Source organism: Coptis chinensis, chromosome 3 (genome assembly GCF_015680905.1).
Source record: "Coptis chinensis isolate HL-2020 chromosome 3, ASM1568090v1, whole genome shotgun sequence".
Taxonomy (NCBI): Eukaryota; Viridiplantae; Streptophyta; class Magnoliopsida; order Ranunculales; family Ranunculaceae; genus Coptis; species Coptis chinensis.
Window position 1 is genome coordinate 91,059,969 of NC_141458.1, and position 17,436 is coordinate 91,077,404.

At 37.1% G+C, this 17,436-nt stretch overlaps 2 protein-coding genes and 1 non-coding gene across 3 annotated transcripts; 1 reads left to right on the forward strand and 2 right to left on the reverse strand.

The window, feature by feature from the left end:
- Positions 1-1,594: 1,594 nt before the first annotated feature.
- On the reverse strand, positions 1,595-2,533 carry LOC147511594 (uncharacterized). Its single transcript, XM_086599393.1, has one exon. The coding sequence runs from the start codon at positions 2,450-2,452 to the stop codon at positions 1,751-1,753; it is 702 nt and encodes a 233-aa protein (XP_086455519.1). The 5' UTR covers positions 2,453-2,533; the 3' UTR covers positions 1,595-1,750.
- Positions 2,534-4,357: 1,824 nt separating this feature from the next.
- LOC147511595 (uncharacterized) lies at positions 4,358-5,235 on the reverse strand. Its single transcript, XM_086598514.1, has 3 exons — positions 5,072-5,235; positions 4,749-4,811; positions 4,358-4,624 (listed from the first exon to the last, which is right to left on the reverse strand). The coding sequence occupies exons 1-3, from the start codon at positions 5,141-5,143 to the stop codon at positions 4,358-4,360; spliced, it is 402 nt and encodes a 133-aa protein (XP_086454640.1). The 5' UTR covers positions 5,144-5,235.
- Positions 5,236-5,658: 423 nt separating this feature from the next.
- Positions 5,659-5,742, forward strand: TRNAL-CAA (transfer RNA leucine (anticodon CAA)). Its single transcript has one exon. It is a non-coding gene; the product is annotated as a tRNA-Leu (tRNA).
- The last annotated feature ends 11,694 nt before the right edge of the window (positions 5,743-17,436 follow it).

Here is a 17,436-nt window from a genome sequence, read left to right on the forward strand (position 1 = left end):
GTTTTAATGAGGCAAGTATTAAGCAAGTCACAATAATTCTGAGTAATGTTGTACTATTTTTCCTTCGCTTTGGTTTTTTCCCACTGGGTTTTCCTTAGCAAGGTTTTAATGAGGCAACTGTCATTGGATAGTTATAGAGCATCCAGAAGAATGCTACAAAAGATGCATCCACTATAATTTCCATAAGAATGGTGGACATCCAAGGGGGAGTGTTATGAAATCCGTGGGCTTATATGGATGCCCACCATTGATATGTGTTATCCTGACAATCCTCTATCTTGGTATTTATCCTGATAATCTTCTATCTTGGTGTTTATCCCGATCTTCCTCTATCTTACTGTTTATCCTGTTAATCTTTTATCTTGGAAAGGTGGTTACCTAGTTGTATATAAAGGTAACCTCCTCCCATTCAGATTTACCTCAAGGAATAAGAATTCTCTCTATCTCATTCTCTATGACTCAATAAAATGTTAAGTTAGTGTGGTATCTCGGTTAAATTCTAACATTATTGTTTAAATCATTAGACTTAAATACCCATTCTTGTTGATGTTTCACTCAGGGGTGGAACTCGGGCAGGTTGGGTCGGGTTGAGACATAACCCGAGCCCAACCCGAGTTTTCAAATGTTTCAACTCGAGCTCGGGACCAAGCCCTAGTCGGTCCTTAAATTTTCAGCCCAAGCCCTAGCCCAACCAATTCGGATTGGGTCGGGTTATGTCGGGTTGGTCAAACTTCTCAGGGTTTTTTTGGAATTATGAGATAAAAAACACTATAATTGAAATTTTCTAATGAAATAAAAAAGATTTGATTGTTTGAAAGGGAAACTAACCTTGTTGATTACATTATTCTCTCGAAAATAGAAATTCTCAACCTTATTTTTTACAAAAATAGAATGATTGAAATTATTCTCTCGAAAATAGAAATTCTCAACCTTATTTTTTACAAAAATAGAATGAATGAAAGATATACGTACATATATGCACACGAGCTCGAGTTTTTCAGTTTTTTGATATTCTAACCCGAGCCCAACCCAAAACCGAGTCGGGTTTTGATTCTACAAAACCAAGTCCGGACCACAGATCTAACATGTTAGCCCAAGAGTCCAGGACCAACAAAAGTCGGGTTTTAGTCCATCGAGCTTGGGCTAACCCGACCCAAGTTCCACCCTAGTTTCTCTTAATTCCATAACTACCCCTAATATTTTTTTTCCTCAATCACTCTCTTTACTCCATTTTTTTGCTAACATGACCACCATATCTATACAAAATTATAACCCAAGTACCAAGAATTTGAAACAATACCTACTTGGTAAATTATTCAAAGTATATTATAACTCCTTTGAGCTCTCTTAGAATGGAAGACTTTAATTTTTAATCAAAACTCACTTGATCCAATTTGTTTGGACTAATAATCAAAGGAATTGAATATTTAGAAATTGAAAATGAGTATCATTGGGTTTACTTAAGATTGGGCGTTATTTTTTGTTGGGATTATGAGATTTGGGTTGTGATTGATTGTATTGTGGAATCAAATTGGGGTTGGGCCGTTGGGGAAACGAGTGATCGGGAAGATGGAAGTGTCGGAATAGGGGTAGTTCTAGAATTAAGTGAAATAACAATCAGAATTGGATATTCAAGTCTAATGATTTAAACAGGGGGGGGGGGGGGTAAGTTCTAAAAGCATATTATATATTTACAATTAAAGATCACATGATCCCTTACCCCATCCACTTTTTCAACATTCAGCAAGTTCTAATCACCACAAGTACGTTCTTCACCACCAGTAACCATTTCATCCTCACTAACATAAGCAGCCAAGTTCAAATACCTCTCCTGGTCTACCCTATCCCTCCACCTTGCCCTACAAATCACACAATTAGCTGACCTCCTTCCCTTTGCCCGCTTCCACATAAGCAAGCACTCTTCATGTAATGGATTACGACATGACCCACAAACTACCAATTTATCTTCCATGGTCATCACCTCAAGACAAATTGGACAAGTGGCACCGTCTTCTAAGTCAACTGTACAATCAGGTGGACCAATTAGTAGTCTTGGTAACAACTGATGAAATCTCTCACGTACACGTCTCCCAGCTAGTGTATCAAGCAATATGGGTGTGCCAAGTAAGCGCGCCAATTGACATGGCCTCAGTGTCCTTCTCCGAAGACAAGTGTCATCTAAAGAGACACCGAGCACACGGAGGAGCACAAAGAGTATATGCTTGCACGGGACTGTACGGTCAGGGCAAGTACATGATGGAGTGGTAGATAGGGTCACGGTGTAAACATTGCCCGTAGCGCCTAGGACATAGAAATTTGTATCCGAGCGGTGGAGGAGACGAAGATGGTGGCGTAGAGCACGAACAACTCGGTCTGCAAAAGCTTGAACCGCCTTGAATCGCGGGTGGGATTGGGTGTTTGGGGGAGTTGAGCTCGAGGCTGTAGACTCCATGTAGCTAGGAAAAATGGTAGGAATGAAGAGATGCTGGTGTTGGATATGTAAGAGAGTGTGTTATGGATTCTTGGAGTGGTATTGAGGAACACGTGAGGGATGGATGAGGTAAGAGGAAGTGTTGCATTTGGGGAAACTGGATAACTTGGCGTCTTGGCCATGCTTTTGGTTTGTTTGCCTTGCAAATTATAGGCCCAATTTACGTTTCTTGTATAAATTAAGTTTGAAGGGGCCTATAGAAACACAACCCCAACCCCCGGCAAAGTCACAAACCAAGGATCGTTGTAGTGGAAATAAAAAATTGTTGTTCGTCAGTGTACTGTTTGAATCCTCAAAAACAAAGTTTGCTTCCTCCGATCAAGAGTTAGGGGCGGTCAGCTTTCATGAATAAGAGACACCTTCAGTTCAAAATTTTAAACCTTAATTTATTTACACAGTATCTCAATTCTCACCTAATCCCAATTGTTTTGGTTGGGTTCATATCGATCCTACATTGTGAGGATTAGGGGTCTTTTTTTTCGAAAAGCCAATTTTTTTTGATTCTGATCTGATATTTTTTCGGTTATTTAACAATGATATTTGTGTTTGATATTTGAAAATCTGATATCTGATTTTTCCAAAAAATAATTGGCTCTGAATTGGATGTGTTTTCAAAATCCAATCCGATCTGATTTCTGATTAATTTCCGAATTTTTAACATATAGCAATTTATTTCATATAGTTACTATATTAAAACTACATATAGTTTACAAACCAAAAAAAAAAACTTTAGAGAAGTATAACATTGTTTCTCTCACAATTTCAATAAATCAATATTGTTATTCTAGTATATGTCTCAATTTATCCCATATTCCTATTTACTGAATTAATACATTAATATGAAGAAAAAATTTGCTGAATGAACATATTAAAAAGTCTAAGTGGGTGTTTGGTTCTCATTTTTTCAAAAAAGTATTTTTTCTTAAAAAACACTTTTATGAAAAAGTATTTATTCTAAAAACAGTTTTTCAATAAACATGTTTGGTTGTGACTTTTCTTAAAAGCTATTTTATCAAATCAGATTTCACACTATGTTTACTATATATTTTGGCGTATCATTGGATAAATCACTAAAAGTCTAAAAACATCCCAAGTTCGTTTGCCTTTAGCTCAAAAAGTGTTTTTTTCAAAAAAAATAGTTTTTTAACTTAAAAACAAGTTTTACCTAATTATCATAAAACAAGTTTTTTGGGACCAAAAGTGTTTTTGGATGAAAAACTATTTTTTTTTTTAAATAGAAACCAAACACATTTATTTTTTCAAAAATGTTTTTTCACTAATAAACACTTTTTAGCAATAAATAAATAGGATCCAAACACCCCCTAAGTTGTTTGCTTAATTAATACATTTCAAAATAATTGATAAATGAATGTATTAACTGGATAAAAAAAAATAGTTATTCTAAAAGATAATCCGATTATATAATTCAAATTTCCGATTTACTTCTATATTTTGTGGATTCCAAAATTTCTGAAAATTTTTCAATTTTCCAAATTTTCTGAATTCGAAAAAAAAATTGTCATCCGAAAAATAATTGAATTGGATTTAAAAAGGATATTGCCATCCGAAAAAAAATTGGAATTTTTTTTAAAAGTCCTTTATCCGATACGAAGTCACCCAAGGATAGATTCATGGCATCAAATTGGCCCAAGAGCAAATAGTACAGCTACTAATAAACGTACATTCTTGTTTTTTCGCTCACAGAGATCACACTAGGAGCGAAAAGGGTGAGTCTCATTTCCTCTTTAGATTTTAGTAGGCCTACGTCATCCGTGCAATTTCCGTTTGAAATATGTGTAGTGGTGCACGTACATGCATTGAGCCAAATAAGTGAAATAACCCATCATCGGAATCAACATACGTAAATTAAAAATTTATCGAAAAAGACGATAATTCATGAAAAATTAAAGCTGCATTATACATATCGAAAACATCAAAAGGAGCAGAGAGGGGTTCCCTAATTGGAGCTAGATCAGGTGAATCAACTACACTAGGGGTAATGCATGCACAATCATTGAATGGATCAACTGCTGGAACTATTGTTTCCTTGCAATCCACAGTAAGCTTCTGTATTTGATGTCTCCTTTCAACTATCTGTTCCATCTCTTCTATTGGAACTACTGGTTTCAATCCCTGTATACCATTTAAACGTCTATATATATAAGAGATTATGTCCTAAATTTCTGTAATTACATTTTGCAAATTTGGAAAATGTTATATCACAGATAGTGTAACTATAACAATGAGAATAATTCACCTCAATAAATGCATTTGAAGATTCAACTGAGTCCATTTTCTGAATTATGTCCACAGCTGCTTCCTGAATATAAGAAACATGAGTTAGTTATCAACTTATATCGCCTTAGATATGATCGTTCTAGGAAAATTTGAAAAACAAGCTCGCTAATTAATCAGCTATGAGGACATCAAAATTGTTTCAGCTACCTAAGGTAGTTACATTACTCTTGTATCCAATAAGGTTAGATGGATCGGATGACTGCATTCATAGAGCAGATCATCCTAATATATAAATTGAAAACATTTCAGTGTACGTGGTGATAGATAAATAAAATTAAGTACCCTTGCATGATTGAGCTGGCCTTCATTCAAGGTCCTGGGTTCCATCTCAATAGAGCAACAAAGGTGCGCCATGCATAAATGATGAAGCCTGTCAGATAGATCGAGTAACTAGCTAGCCCATGGATGCTGTTATTGCTGCCTTTATAGTTTATATATAGCTACTGTGCCGAGGGAAATGAAAGAGTTGCATGCAACTATGCAAGTCTGTCACTCACGGGACTAATATTATCAATAATGTCAAAGCAAGTCTTTGACTTTCATTGGGAACCCGTGTGGTTTGCTGTGGAAGTTCTCTTTAAATCCTTAATTACTACTGTTTCTCTCGACCTTCATATCTTCACGAGAGCCATCAAAGCATTCAGTTGGTAGATTTTTCCACTATATACTAATTACATTGGCTTTAGATGGTTCTAGTTAAATCAGTTTTCTTTCACATCCACTTGATACATGGGAATGATTGGACATTGGGACTTGGGAGGATGTAGTAGTCTGTGCAGTACGCTAACTAATCGCAGACGGCAGTTCTGTCATTAATTTCAATTTCCCGAAAGTAATAGTAAGCAATAATGAAATTAAGCTACAACAAAGTCAGGATGGCCGAGTGGTCTAAGGCGCCAGACTCAAGTTCTGGTCTTCGAGAGAGGGCGTGGGTTCAAATCCCACTTCTGACAATTTTATTTTCATTCTTGTTTTAGGACTGTTTGGAGAGTTGGAGTGTGTCCAATTCTGTTTTCATTCTTGCTTTTGTTGTTTTGTTTTAGGACTGCTTGGAGTAGGGGTGCAGATGGATAGCCGAATATCCGAATCCGATTCGTATTCGTATTCGAAAAATAGGATATTATCCGAAATTTTTTGGATATCGGATTCGATTCGATAAATTTCACATCCGAACGGATTTCGGATACGGATACTGGATCTTTGGTACTATCCGTCGGATAATATCCTAATCCGATTTAATTAATATAAATATATTATTATATTAAAACTATAAAATATAAATACAAATTTAATTTAGTTTAGGGTTTTTCTTTCTCTCAATTCTCAATTCTCACAATCTCGGTAACAAGACCCATAGAACCACCACTCAAATTCTCAAATCTCAAAATCCCTCAAAGTCTCAACGCACCACCGCCCACCACCGCTCCTCTTCTTCTTCCTCAAAGCACCACCACTCTTCAACACGCAAAGGTATGTCTTTACTACACTCGTCCCAAAACACATCTTCTGAACCATCGATGAAACGATTTTAAATCGGTGCTACTTGTATAAACGATTTTAAATCGAGAGAACCACCGGTTTGTTAAACGATTTTAAATCGAGAACCACCACCGGTTTGTTAAATGATTTTAAATCTCTTCCTTTCGTTTTGTCGACTTGTGAAGATCCTCTGTTTTGCAACATTAAACACATACACGCCATTCAAATCTTGCAAATTTGTCTTTTCTCTTAAGCCGCTTCAATACTTTCCCTCGTCTCGTTTTTCAATTTGAATCCCAATTTGACTAGGACCGCGTTGACAAGCCATTATCTGCCGCTCGATCCGCCTTCTCGTATCGGTCGAGGTCGTGGGTCTACAAAATTGACGATTCGAAGAGGAATGCATGCTTCTCGGAGATTAATGTTTGGCATTGCTAATACTTTTCGTTGGTCTCTCTCAAGGCATGGCTAAATATGGCTTTCTTCATTTCTTGCTCTCTCATCCGCCATTGTTGCCTTTGGCTGTCAAGATACACCCCGCCTTTTGTTTATATACTACTCTACATTTTACACTTTTAGATGACTAATAGTAGAGACTGATTAAATTACATCACTCTCAATGCCCTAAGCACATAATATGAAACGGGTTCTCAAGATTAGGTGGTGGTGTGATATCTATTCTATGCACATTTTGAGAACCATCTACAAGTCCAGTTTTGCTCGGCATTGGGACTGCTTAGTAATCTTATAAACTATACCTTTTAATATTTGCCATTCTTGTCTTGTGTTGTTATTAATGCATTTAACATATTGGTATGCCCTTAATGATTTAAACAAGTGTTTGTTATTGTGAAAGTCAACCCAATTACTCTACGATATAGTTGTAAGAATGTGGCAAATGTGTAATAACAAACGCATAAACAGCTTAAACCATTTGATATTGACTCTATTTATTGTATTATCTAGGTGGAAATGGCTACCCCAACCCCAAGCGGTCTTTGCATCAGCTCCTTCACCTAGTGGTAGTGTGAGTCATATGCTATCAACGAGCCTTTATTATTGATGCCGATCTGCTTTGCTAGTATATCGTCGGATGAAGAAACAACTCTACCGAAAGTCTTCGATCCATTGAAAGGTAAGCGTTCAAAAGTGTGGCTAGAGTTTGAAATTAAAAAATTAGGAGATGGAACCTCTAAAGCTTATTGTAAACATTGCAAAAAGAGTTTTGATCCTAGTAGTAAGTTGGGTACTACGCATTTGAGAAATCATTTGAAAGTTTGCAAGATAAAGAAACGTTCTACTTCGGGTCAAAAGCTTTTGTGTAATTCATTTAGCGCAAATGAAGCTCCAAAATTAGCAAGTTGGAAATATGACCCACGTACAAGTAGACTTGACTTTGCACGCATGGTTGCTAAGCATGATTACCCTTTTCTTATGGCTGAGCATGAATACTTTAGAGTTTTCATAAATGGTATTTGTCCTATGTTCAAATGGGTCTCAAGAACCAATCGTTCGAGAGGATGTCATGCAACTTTACAATGAGTCAAGAACGGAGTTACAAGATTTTTTGATAAGTTGCCATCAAAAGTTAGTTTTACAACCGATATGTGGACCCACGACTATCAAAATATTGGTTATTGTTGTGTTACTTGTCATTATATTGATGATGAGTGGGTGTTGCGAAAAAATCATTGCTTATCTTCTCGTTCTACATACATAGTGGTGTTGTTCTTAGTGAGGTTATTAAGGCTCAAAGCGTTGGCATGGAATGTTGATAGAAAGTTATTTGCTATAACCGTTGATAATGCTTCTAACAATAATACTATGGTAGTGGAGCTCGAGGATTGGCTTAAGAGGAAAGGGGTTTTATGTCTTGATGGTAGTTTGTTTCATATAAGATGTAGTGCCCATATTTTAAATCTTATTGTGCAAGATGGATTGAATGTGATTGCTCCTTTTTATTGTTAAGATTAGAGAGTGCTAGGTATGGCAAGAATTCTCGAGTAGGCATGAAAAGTTTTTGAATGCATTAGCTCGGACAAAAGTTAACTGGGAAAGGGGTTTCTATGGATGTTCTACAAGATGGAACTCTACTTATGACATGCTCTGTAGTGTCATCCGAGAGTCGTAGAGCCTTTGGCGTTTGGCGAGTTAGCTTCCGACTATAAGCATTTACCTTCTCCTGAAGAGTGGGAAATGGGAACTAAAATTTGTGAGTGTTTGAAAGTTTTCAATGATGCTACACTTCATTTCTCCGGCGTCCAATACCCAACTGCAAATTTGCATTTTAAATATGTTTGTGATATTCATCATGATATTCTTGAGTGGTTAGACTCGATTTTTATTATATCCGTGATATGGCAAAGGCTATGAAAGAAAAAATTTGATAAATATTGGAGTGAATGTAATTTATTGATGAGTTTTACGTGTTATACTTGATCCTTGTTATAAGATGGAGTTTATTGAGTATGCCTTTACTATGATTTATGGTAAGGAGTCTACACAAGAAGAAGATGTGAAAAATTCTTTGAATGAGTTGTACACCATGTATGCAATGTCCGATTCTTCTATGGTTGATGTCGGATCATCTTCTAGTTTGTTGAATTCATTTTACGGTGACCAAGGAGTTCTAAGATGGATGAAGGTTTCCAAAATTTCACGCGAAACAACGTTCGGAAAGTTCAAAAGTTCCAAAAAACGAGTTGGAGAAGTATCTAGAAGAAGATTTATTCCCATTTGATGCTAATGGGAAAGGTTGTGACATATTGATTTGGTGGAAAAACAATGGTCCAAGTTTCCTATATTAGCAAGGATGGCACGTGATCTTCTAGCGGTTCTCGTGTATTCGAGTGTTGCTTCAGAATCTGCATTTAGTTCCGGTGGTAGAATAATTACCGACTCTCGTTCATCATTGGGTGTTGATTCTGTGGAGGCGTTGGTATGTTTGAAGGATTGGTTGCCTAAACTTAATGGTAATTTCCTTCTCTTGAACTTTGTTTAAGAATATATATATATTCAAGAATTACATCATGTCTAACTTTATTTATATCTTAATTCATTTATGCATTAGTACCGATTGTTGGCTTGGATGCTTGACTTGTGATAGAACAACTTTTAGTCTCGACACTATGAAACAAGGTAAGAATAAGACTAGTAAGGTTAATTTATATCTTGTCTACTTTTTTAAGTAATTAGTGATACATATGTTTCTTTATGTTTTCGTTGAAGTATTTAATTATTTATTTTCAAATATAATCTCTAAATGAGTTGGTTGTGATTTTACCTCTATCGCGGTGTTAATGTGTTAATTGATTGGAACCGTTTTGGATCACGAAAAGTGTTGTATGGGCAGGGACCAGATTTCTATGTTATGTAATAGAGATGATCTCTAGTTTGTAATAGATTTTTATGTTTGTAATAGGTTATGAGGGTATTTTCTTAAGTTAGAAGTATTTTCTTAATTAAGAGGTTGAATTGTTGAAGACTTGAAGTTTGTTTAACAGAACCGCTATGTTAATGTTAAAGAATGCTAACTGCGTTAGAAGTTTGTTTAAGTTAGAAGTTTGTTTAACAGGAACCCTAATGTTAATTTAGTGTTTAATAGGTTGATTTTGATGAATAAAGATGCTAGCTGCAGTTTTTAATAGGTTAATTTAGAACATGATTCGACTGTACGGGTGATAAGCCCATCACGAAATCCACGAAAGCCCAAAAGCCCATGTTTAGTTTGGATCGGATATTATCCGATATCGGTCCGGATATCGGATATCGGATTCGGACATTATTTTACACATCCGGTCGGATTCGGATTCGGATTCGGATGTTAGTAATAAATTTCGGATTCGGATTCGGATGTAGGCATATCCGAATCCGAAACTATCCGTCTGCAGCCCTAGCTTGGAGTCCGTGGTACACATTTGCGTCATGCTCAACTTGCAAAGACTGTTGAATGATGAACTGATGACTTAAGTAACATGGAAAATCAATTAAAATTCAACAAAATCAGAATCTCCAATACCAAACAATAACTACAAACCTTACCACAATTAAGCACAACTAGCAATTATGCACGTGAATTACATAAAAAGTCAATTTTTTGTCCCACAAAAAAACAAAATTTTAGAACTCATTTCCTTGTTTGACCCACTAAGATAGCTAGCATAACACGTGTTATCAAATTAGGAAGGTGATTCCATTGGGCACTCATCAAATTGGATTGGGCAACCCCTCAAAAAAAAAGAAATTTTACAAATTTGCCATATTACAAATTTGCCATAAAGCCCAAGCCGAAAACCAATTCAACGGTATTGCCAAAACGAACCCTCGGGTGCGTTTTACGTTTACACTCAAACGACCGACCATAGTATGTCGCTGCGAGTGTACACTCAAACGACTTGGCGAAGTCGTTTACGTTTACCTCAAACGACATGGTGCGTGGTGTTTTGAGTTAATAACGAAACGACATGACCATGTCGTTTAAGTGAAAGCGAAACGACTTGGCCAAGTCGTTTGAGTGTACACTCAGACGACATGACCAAGTCGTTTGAGTGTTACTCACACAACACTGAAACTTCTGGCGGCCATATAGTTTGAGTGTACACTCAAACTACGACCATGTCGTTGAGTGTACACTCAAACTTCTGCGGCCATGTAGTTTGAGTGTACACTGAAACTTCTGGCGACCATGTCGTTTGAGTGTGCACTCAAACTACATGACCAAGTCGTTTGAGTGTACACTCAAACTACATGGCGTTTAGTGTACGTAGTTTCGTAGTTTGTTACTCACACTAACACTCAAACTAAACTGTGGCCATGTGGTTTGAGTGTACACTCAAACTTCATGGCCGCGTAGTTTCAGGTGTTAGTGTGAGTAACACTCAAATCGACTTGTCCATATCGTTTGAGTATACACTCAAACGACTTGTACATCTAGTTTGAGTGTAACTCAAACTCAAAGTAACACTCAAACGACTTGGACATGTAATTTGAGTTTACACTCAAACGACTTAGTCGCGTGTTTGAGTGTACACTCAAAACGGCGATGGACACGCACTCAAACGATTCCAAATGCACTCAAACGATTTCAATTGAATTAGAAAAATTGAAATCCGATTTAAAAAATTGGGTTAGAAACAACACAATTACATCAATAAAACTACATGCACTCTACACTCTTTATCTGTTATGACATAGTATCTTTATAACCAAGTTAAAACATGTAATCAAACATGCTATAAAATCTAAAATAATAATTTGTTTTATATCTAAACTTGTTATTATTATTATTTTTTCAATTGTGAATCATAAACTAGTTTGGGGTTTAGAGTTCAGAGTTCAAGGTTTAGAAATTTAAATACCAACATATTTCACTTAATTATTTGAAATAATAATTTGTTTTATATCTAAACTTGTTATTTTTTTATTTTATTTTAAAATTGTGAATCATAAAACTAGGTTGAGATTTAGGGTTTAGGGTTTAGAGTTATTTACAAATTTCGTGCTAACAAATTTTACTTAATTATTCAAAATAATAATTTGTTTTATTTATAAACTTATTATTTTTTATTTTCTTTTCAAATTTTGAATCATAATCTAGTTTGGGGGTTTGGGGTTTGGGTTTAGGGTTTAGGGTTTACAAATTTAAATGCCGACATAAAAAAAAAATTTAATTTCAAACATATTTCACTAAATTATCCAAATCTAAAATAATAATCTGTTTTATATCTAAACTTGTTATTTTCCATTTTTTATTCAATTGTAAATAATAAACTAGTTTGGGGGTTTACAAATATATTTCACTCAATTATTGAAATATATCAAAATTTCAAATATATATAGAATACTCATTCACTCGGTTTAGAGTTTAGGGTTTACATAGAATACTCAAGTTTTTCTACATACTTTCGAGTTTCTCTACATGCTCAAGTTTCTCTACACACTCAAGTTTCTCTAAATGGAACATGAAGATGAAGAAGAAGTATTTGAGGTAATGTTTGATGTACAACAACAAATTAGAGAAGAACAACAAATTAGAGAAGGAGAAAATAGAAGATATGTTGAAAGTGAAGAAGTGGAACAAAATGTTGAAGGTCAAGGTGAAGAATTTGAAGATCGACAAGTTCGAAGCAAATGAAATTCGAGAAATCGTCGGCGACAAAATGCAAACCCTAAATAATGAGGTAACACTTGATTAAAATGAATACAAAACACTTGATTGATTGAATGAATGAATGAATGGATGCAAAATGAATGAATGCAAAACCCAGAACCCAAACGACATGGGTGGGTCGTTTGGTAACACTATCAAAGCGACATGGGCTGTAGTTTGAGAACACTACGAGTTTGAGAACACTCTGACGACATGGCGGTGTAGTTTGAGAACACTACGAACGACATGGCTGGGTCGTTTCATTACACTACAGAACTACATGGCGGTCATTTCATTACACTATAGAACTACATGGCGGGGTCGTTTGGACTCTTGATGAAACTACATGGTGGATTCGTTTGAAACTAAATGCATTGTTTGAGACTCTTGTTTTATTCTTCTATATGTAGAATTCTTTGCCGCTATCCGGGAACCGATCTTACGCAAACTTCGAATGATGTGGATTGTCAACCGATTTTAAGTGATACAACAGAAATTTTTACTCTGAAAGAGGTATGATTGAAAGTAGGCATTGATTTCATTTTTTTTTAAATTTTTCTAAATATAATTTTATTAGTGTATTAATAATAGTTGTTGTTTTTTATGTGTTTATGTCTTTCATACCGCGTGGCGAGCGAGGCAATCGATTGGGCAACCGCTAGAGGAAGACAAGTTAATGTTGTTGTGGTTATTGAAAAGTCGGTGTGCCAAAGGAAACCGAGTAGCAAGATTGAATTTGGCTTGTGAGTGCTTTCGGGTGTGTATCGGTCACACAAGAAGGAAGGCGAAGAGAAGGCTAATAAGAGAAGGTCGGGAACCAAGAAATCGGGATGTCCATTTAAGTTAAAAGGTATTTTCCAACGCCAATCGGCCTTTGTCGATAGTTGGAAAATTGTCATTCTTAATGGTGTTCACAACCATCCATTGGCGAAGACCCTTGAAGGACATGCATTTGCTACTTTCGACTAACCGTTCGAGTTCGGTATTTGTCGAGATGAGTAAGTGTGGAATAAAACCTAAACAAATATTGGATTCCATCAAGAATAGGTATCATGATAACATCTTTAGTATATCCCAAGTCTACACCGCTGCGCAAAGGTGAGAAATTGGATATGAGCGGTCTCACACAATTCACTGAGATTGCGTGAGTTGTTAGCAAAAGAACATTATTTTGAGGAGTTGAGACGGGATGAGAATACGAGGGAGATAACGGGATTGTTATGGGCCCATCGGAAGGTGTTAAGTTGGCTCGGACTTTTCAACGATTTTTTCATGTTAGACGCTACCTACAAAACTAACGGTATCGGTGGCCTTTTCGTACGGTTTGTTGGGGTGACTTCAACATGGAAATCTTTCACCGTGTGTCGGTCTTTGCTTGATCACGAAACAACGGTCGACTATGAGTGGGCCTGCATCATTTTAGTGGCTTGCTTGGTGACATAAGTCCATCGTGATGGGTTAATGCGGCGGGGACTTAGCCGATGAGTGCGGTGACGAGTTTTTTTCTAACAACGCATTTTAAGCATCTATGTAGAATGCATATCGCTACGTCGTCCTTTCAAAATGTTACGATATTTTTCCAACTCTGAGAACTTGTAGAAGGCCCGGTTCTGGAAACACAACAGAGTCAAATCGAAGGCGGAGAGGTTATTTTCAGTAGATGGGATGCTTTGGAAAAATATTACGGGGTTGAGTACTCGATTTTGTTTGTTATTTCTGCGAGAGACTTGGTTTCCTCCAGGGGGATCGATTCGTATGTTGTTGGGTGACCAACACATTCACTTTGGGAATCTGGCGACCAATAGAGTTGAAGGGTCTCATGCTTTCGGTGAAGCGTGTACTAGGAAATGCAAACCTGTCATGATTTTTTGAGTATGTTTAGCTTAATCCACCCGATTCTAGAGATCCGGATGTCGAAATTAGAGCTACCCGAGAGAAGTATGATTGTAACTTCGGCCACCACCACCATTCCTTTGTTTAAATGAACTTCGGAGGCCTTGTCTCCGCAAGTGTTTAGACTTGTTATTTGAAGAAATAGATACCCGCGTAAAAGCGTGTTAAAAATGGAGAGATAAGGTGTTGGTGCTATTTATGCCCGAGCCCATGGACTGCCATGTGCTCATGAATTAATTGAGTTTGAAGAGCAAAGCGGTCCATCCCTTTGGCGCTATCGACCCGTTTTGGAAAACATTATGCACTTCTCCCAATGTGTCGGTGGGTGTTGGTCCCGATGTTGCACCTTCGATGGACTTGTTCATGAATAGGTTTGCAATGGTTTTGAAGAAGCGGGGGTTATGATTAGGAAGCTTATGGAGATTGCCGTACCGAGAAAAGTACATGGCTAGTACGCTTGTGAGGAAGCAAAACCAAAGGTCGGCCGAAAGGTAGGCTGCGTGACTTCAAACGGAGATGATAACTCTTCAAAGCGAGATCCATCTCATTTTGAACATTCTCAGCGTGACCATGAAGAGTGGGTCGTCCACAACCAAACATTACGCCCACCCAAAACATCCACACTACACCAAGAAAGAAGTCTTCTCCAAAACTACCAACCCAAAACATCCACACCACACCAACAAATAAGCCTTCTCCAAAACACCAAAACAACCACACGAGAAATAAACCTTCTCCCAAAACACCAAAACAACCACACCGAAATAAGCCTTCTCCAAAAGGTCACACCACGAAATGTGAGAGATGGCTTAGACTTTGGAAAGACGAAGGGTCCTGGGATTACGGGTTGGATATTCTGAAGAAATGCATAAATACATTGTTAGAGTCCATGACCACGTTGGCGATGGCAAGCTGCGGTTATAGAGCTTTTACGCATTGCATTAGGAAGAAGTCAAGAAGAATGGCCCGCGATGATGAAAGGAGTTGTGCGAAGAGCTTCGACAACCTCCCCTTTTTGTGTACTTTGTACAATCAAAGTGAGGTTTATATTCGATGAAGGAAATCCTACATGAAGAAGGTTCGCGCACCTTAAATAAGTGGATGAGCATGCCTTTTCTTTGGATACTTATTTGCTTCAAAGATTTAATGTTGTCCTTATGCATTTAGGAGCTCGTCGGTGCTTCCTTCTCATGCCGAGAACCCAAGCAAATCTGAGAGAGTGACCCAAGTGTTGGGTAAGCGCGCATGTTGGTGGAAATCATTTTGTCAATGTTGAACTTGTTGAAGATTGTCCTGTTCCTCGATGTCATGATGGCTTAGAGCTTCGATATGATATTGCTTTGAAAGTTGGAATTTGGCCTTGGCCGATAAAGGCAATTGCAATTTATGGCATTGAACATTCCCAATTTAATATGGGAAAATGAGCTGGTTGAAGACCAATGGTACATGTTATCGACTAAGTTGTTTGTATGTTGTCGATATGATATGTTGATGTAATTTGTATTTTGATGTAATTTGGAACAAGTGTAATTTGATTTGATTTTTATGTTATCAATGTTAGGTCTTTTATTTGATTTGATTTGGAAATCGAGTAATCGACTAAGTTGATTCGGACGGCAAATTTTGAAATCGAGCGATCGACTAAGTGATATATTGATGTAATTTGGAACAAATGTAATTTTATTTTATTTTATTGTTATTTGAAAATAATGTTAGGGCTTTTATTTGATTTGATTTGGAAATCAAGTGATCGATTAAGTTGATTCGGACTGACAATCGAGTGATTTGGAAATAGAAGCGTCGACTAAGTTGATTCGGACGTCAATCGAGTGATTTTGAAATCGAATGATCGACTAAGTTGATTCGGATGGCAATTAAAGTGATCGACTAGTTGATTCGGACCCAATCGAATGATTTGAAATAACGTTAAGTATGTTGTCAATAATGACCGAAACTACGGGTGAAGTCGTTTGGCTTTAATACAAAAAGCGACCCGGCCGGATCGTTTGGTCAAAAAGACCAAACGATGTGTCATGTCATGTCGTTGGTCTTTAGACCAAACGATGTGGTCATGTCGTTTGGCCTTTAGACCAAGCGATGTGCATGGGTCGTTTGAGATTTAAAGTGACCGATCTGCGTGGTCGTTTGGTATAAAGGAAAAGCGATCTGCTGAGTTCGTTTGGCCTTTATGCCAAACGATAATGGTGGATCGTTTGGAAGAAAAATTTCAAAATTCGTTTTGTTTTACAACACTTTCATATTCATCAAATTCCACTTTTCATCGGATATTAAACATTCAAACATTAAACCATACATCAATACATCAAATTCCATACATCAAATTCCATATTCATCGGATATCAAACATTCATCCATACATAAAATTCCATTCATACATTAAACCCTAAAATTTGAAACAAATTACATTCAAACATTAAACCTTAAACCCTAAACATTAAATTCCATTCAAACATTCATGCAAACATCATATCCATCAATGTATGAATTACATCCATCAAACTAAACTACAAAGTTACAAACACATTCTACAAACCTAAAAGCTGAAACAAATCAACTATAAGCCCACGATGTACTTGCACCTAGTCAAGTTATGCGCTGTTGAAGGAGGACCTTGCTTCCTCGGGCATATCATTCCCCAGCCAATTCGCAGACCTCTCTCTCTAAGCAAGCGGTGGTTTCATCGATGGCGTCGTTACGTAGAAAAAGAAAAATCAAGATAAGTTACCAATCGAATGCAAAAATCCGCGGTTAGAAAACTTCGATTAAAAATCCGCAATACTTACAATGGTGAGCAGGTTAAGCGTGTCTCGGGGAGGATGAATCGGAAGAAGCTCGGGGTTCACCAAAACTACATGAGAATTCCTCGCATACCAAGTCATGTAGTTTTGATGACACTCCCATGGATAAAGGCGAAATAGGTCCTCGGTTGCGAGTTGAATCCGTGATTACGCCCACGACTCGATAAAGTGGCCCAATATTGGTCCGGCTCACCTCATACCAGCGTCCGCCCGCGGTTCTTGTTCTCGATTTGGCATTGGAGGATCTTTAGGTACAAGTTGCGTGACCCAACCGCGCCCACCCTTGCGACAACGTAAAAGCTTCGACA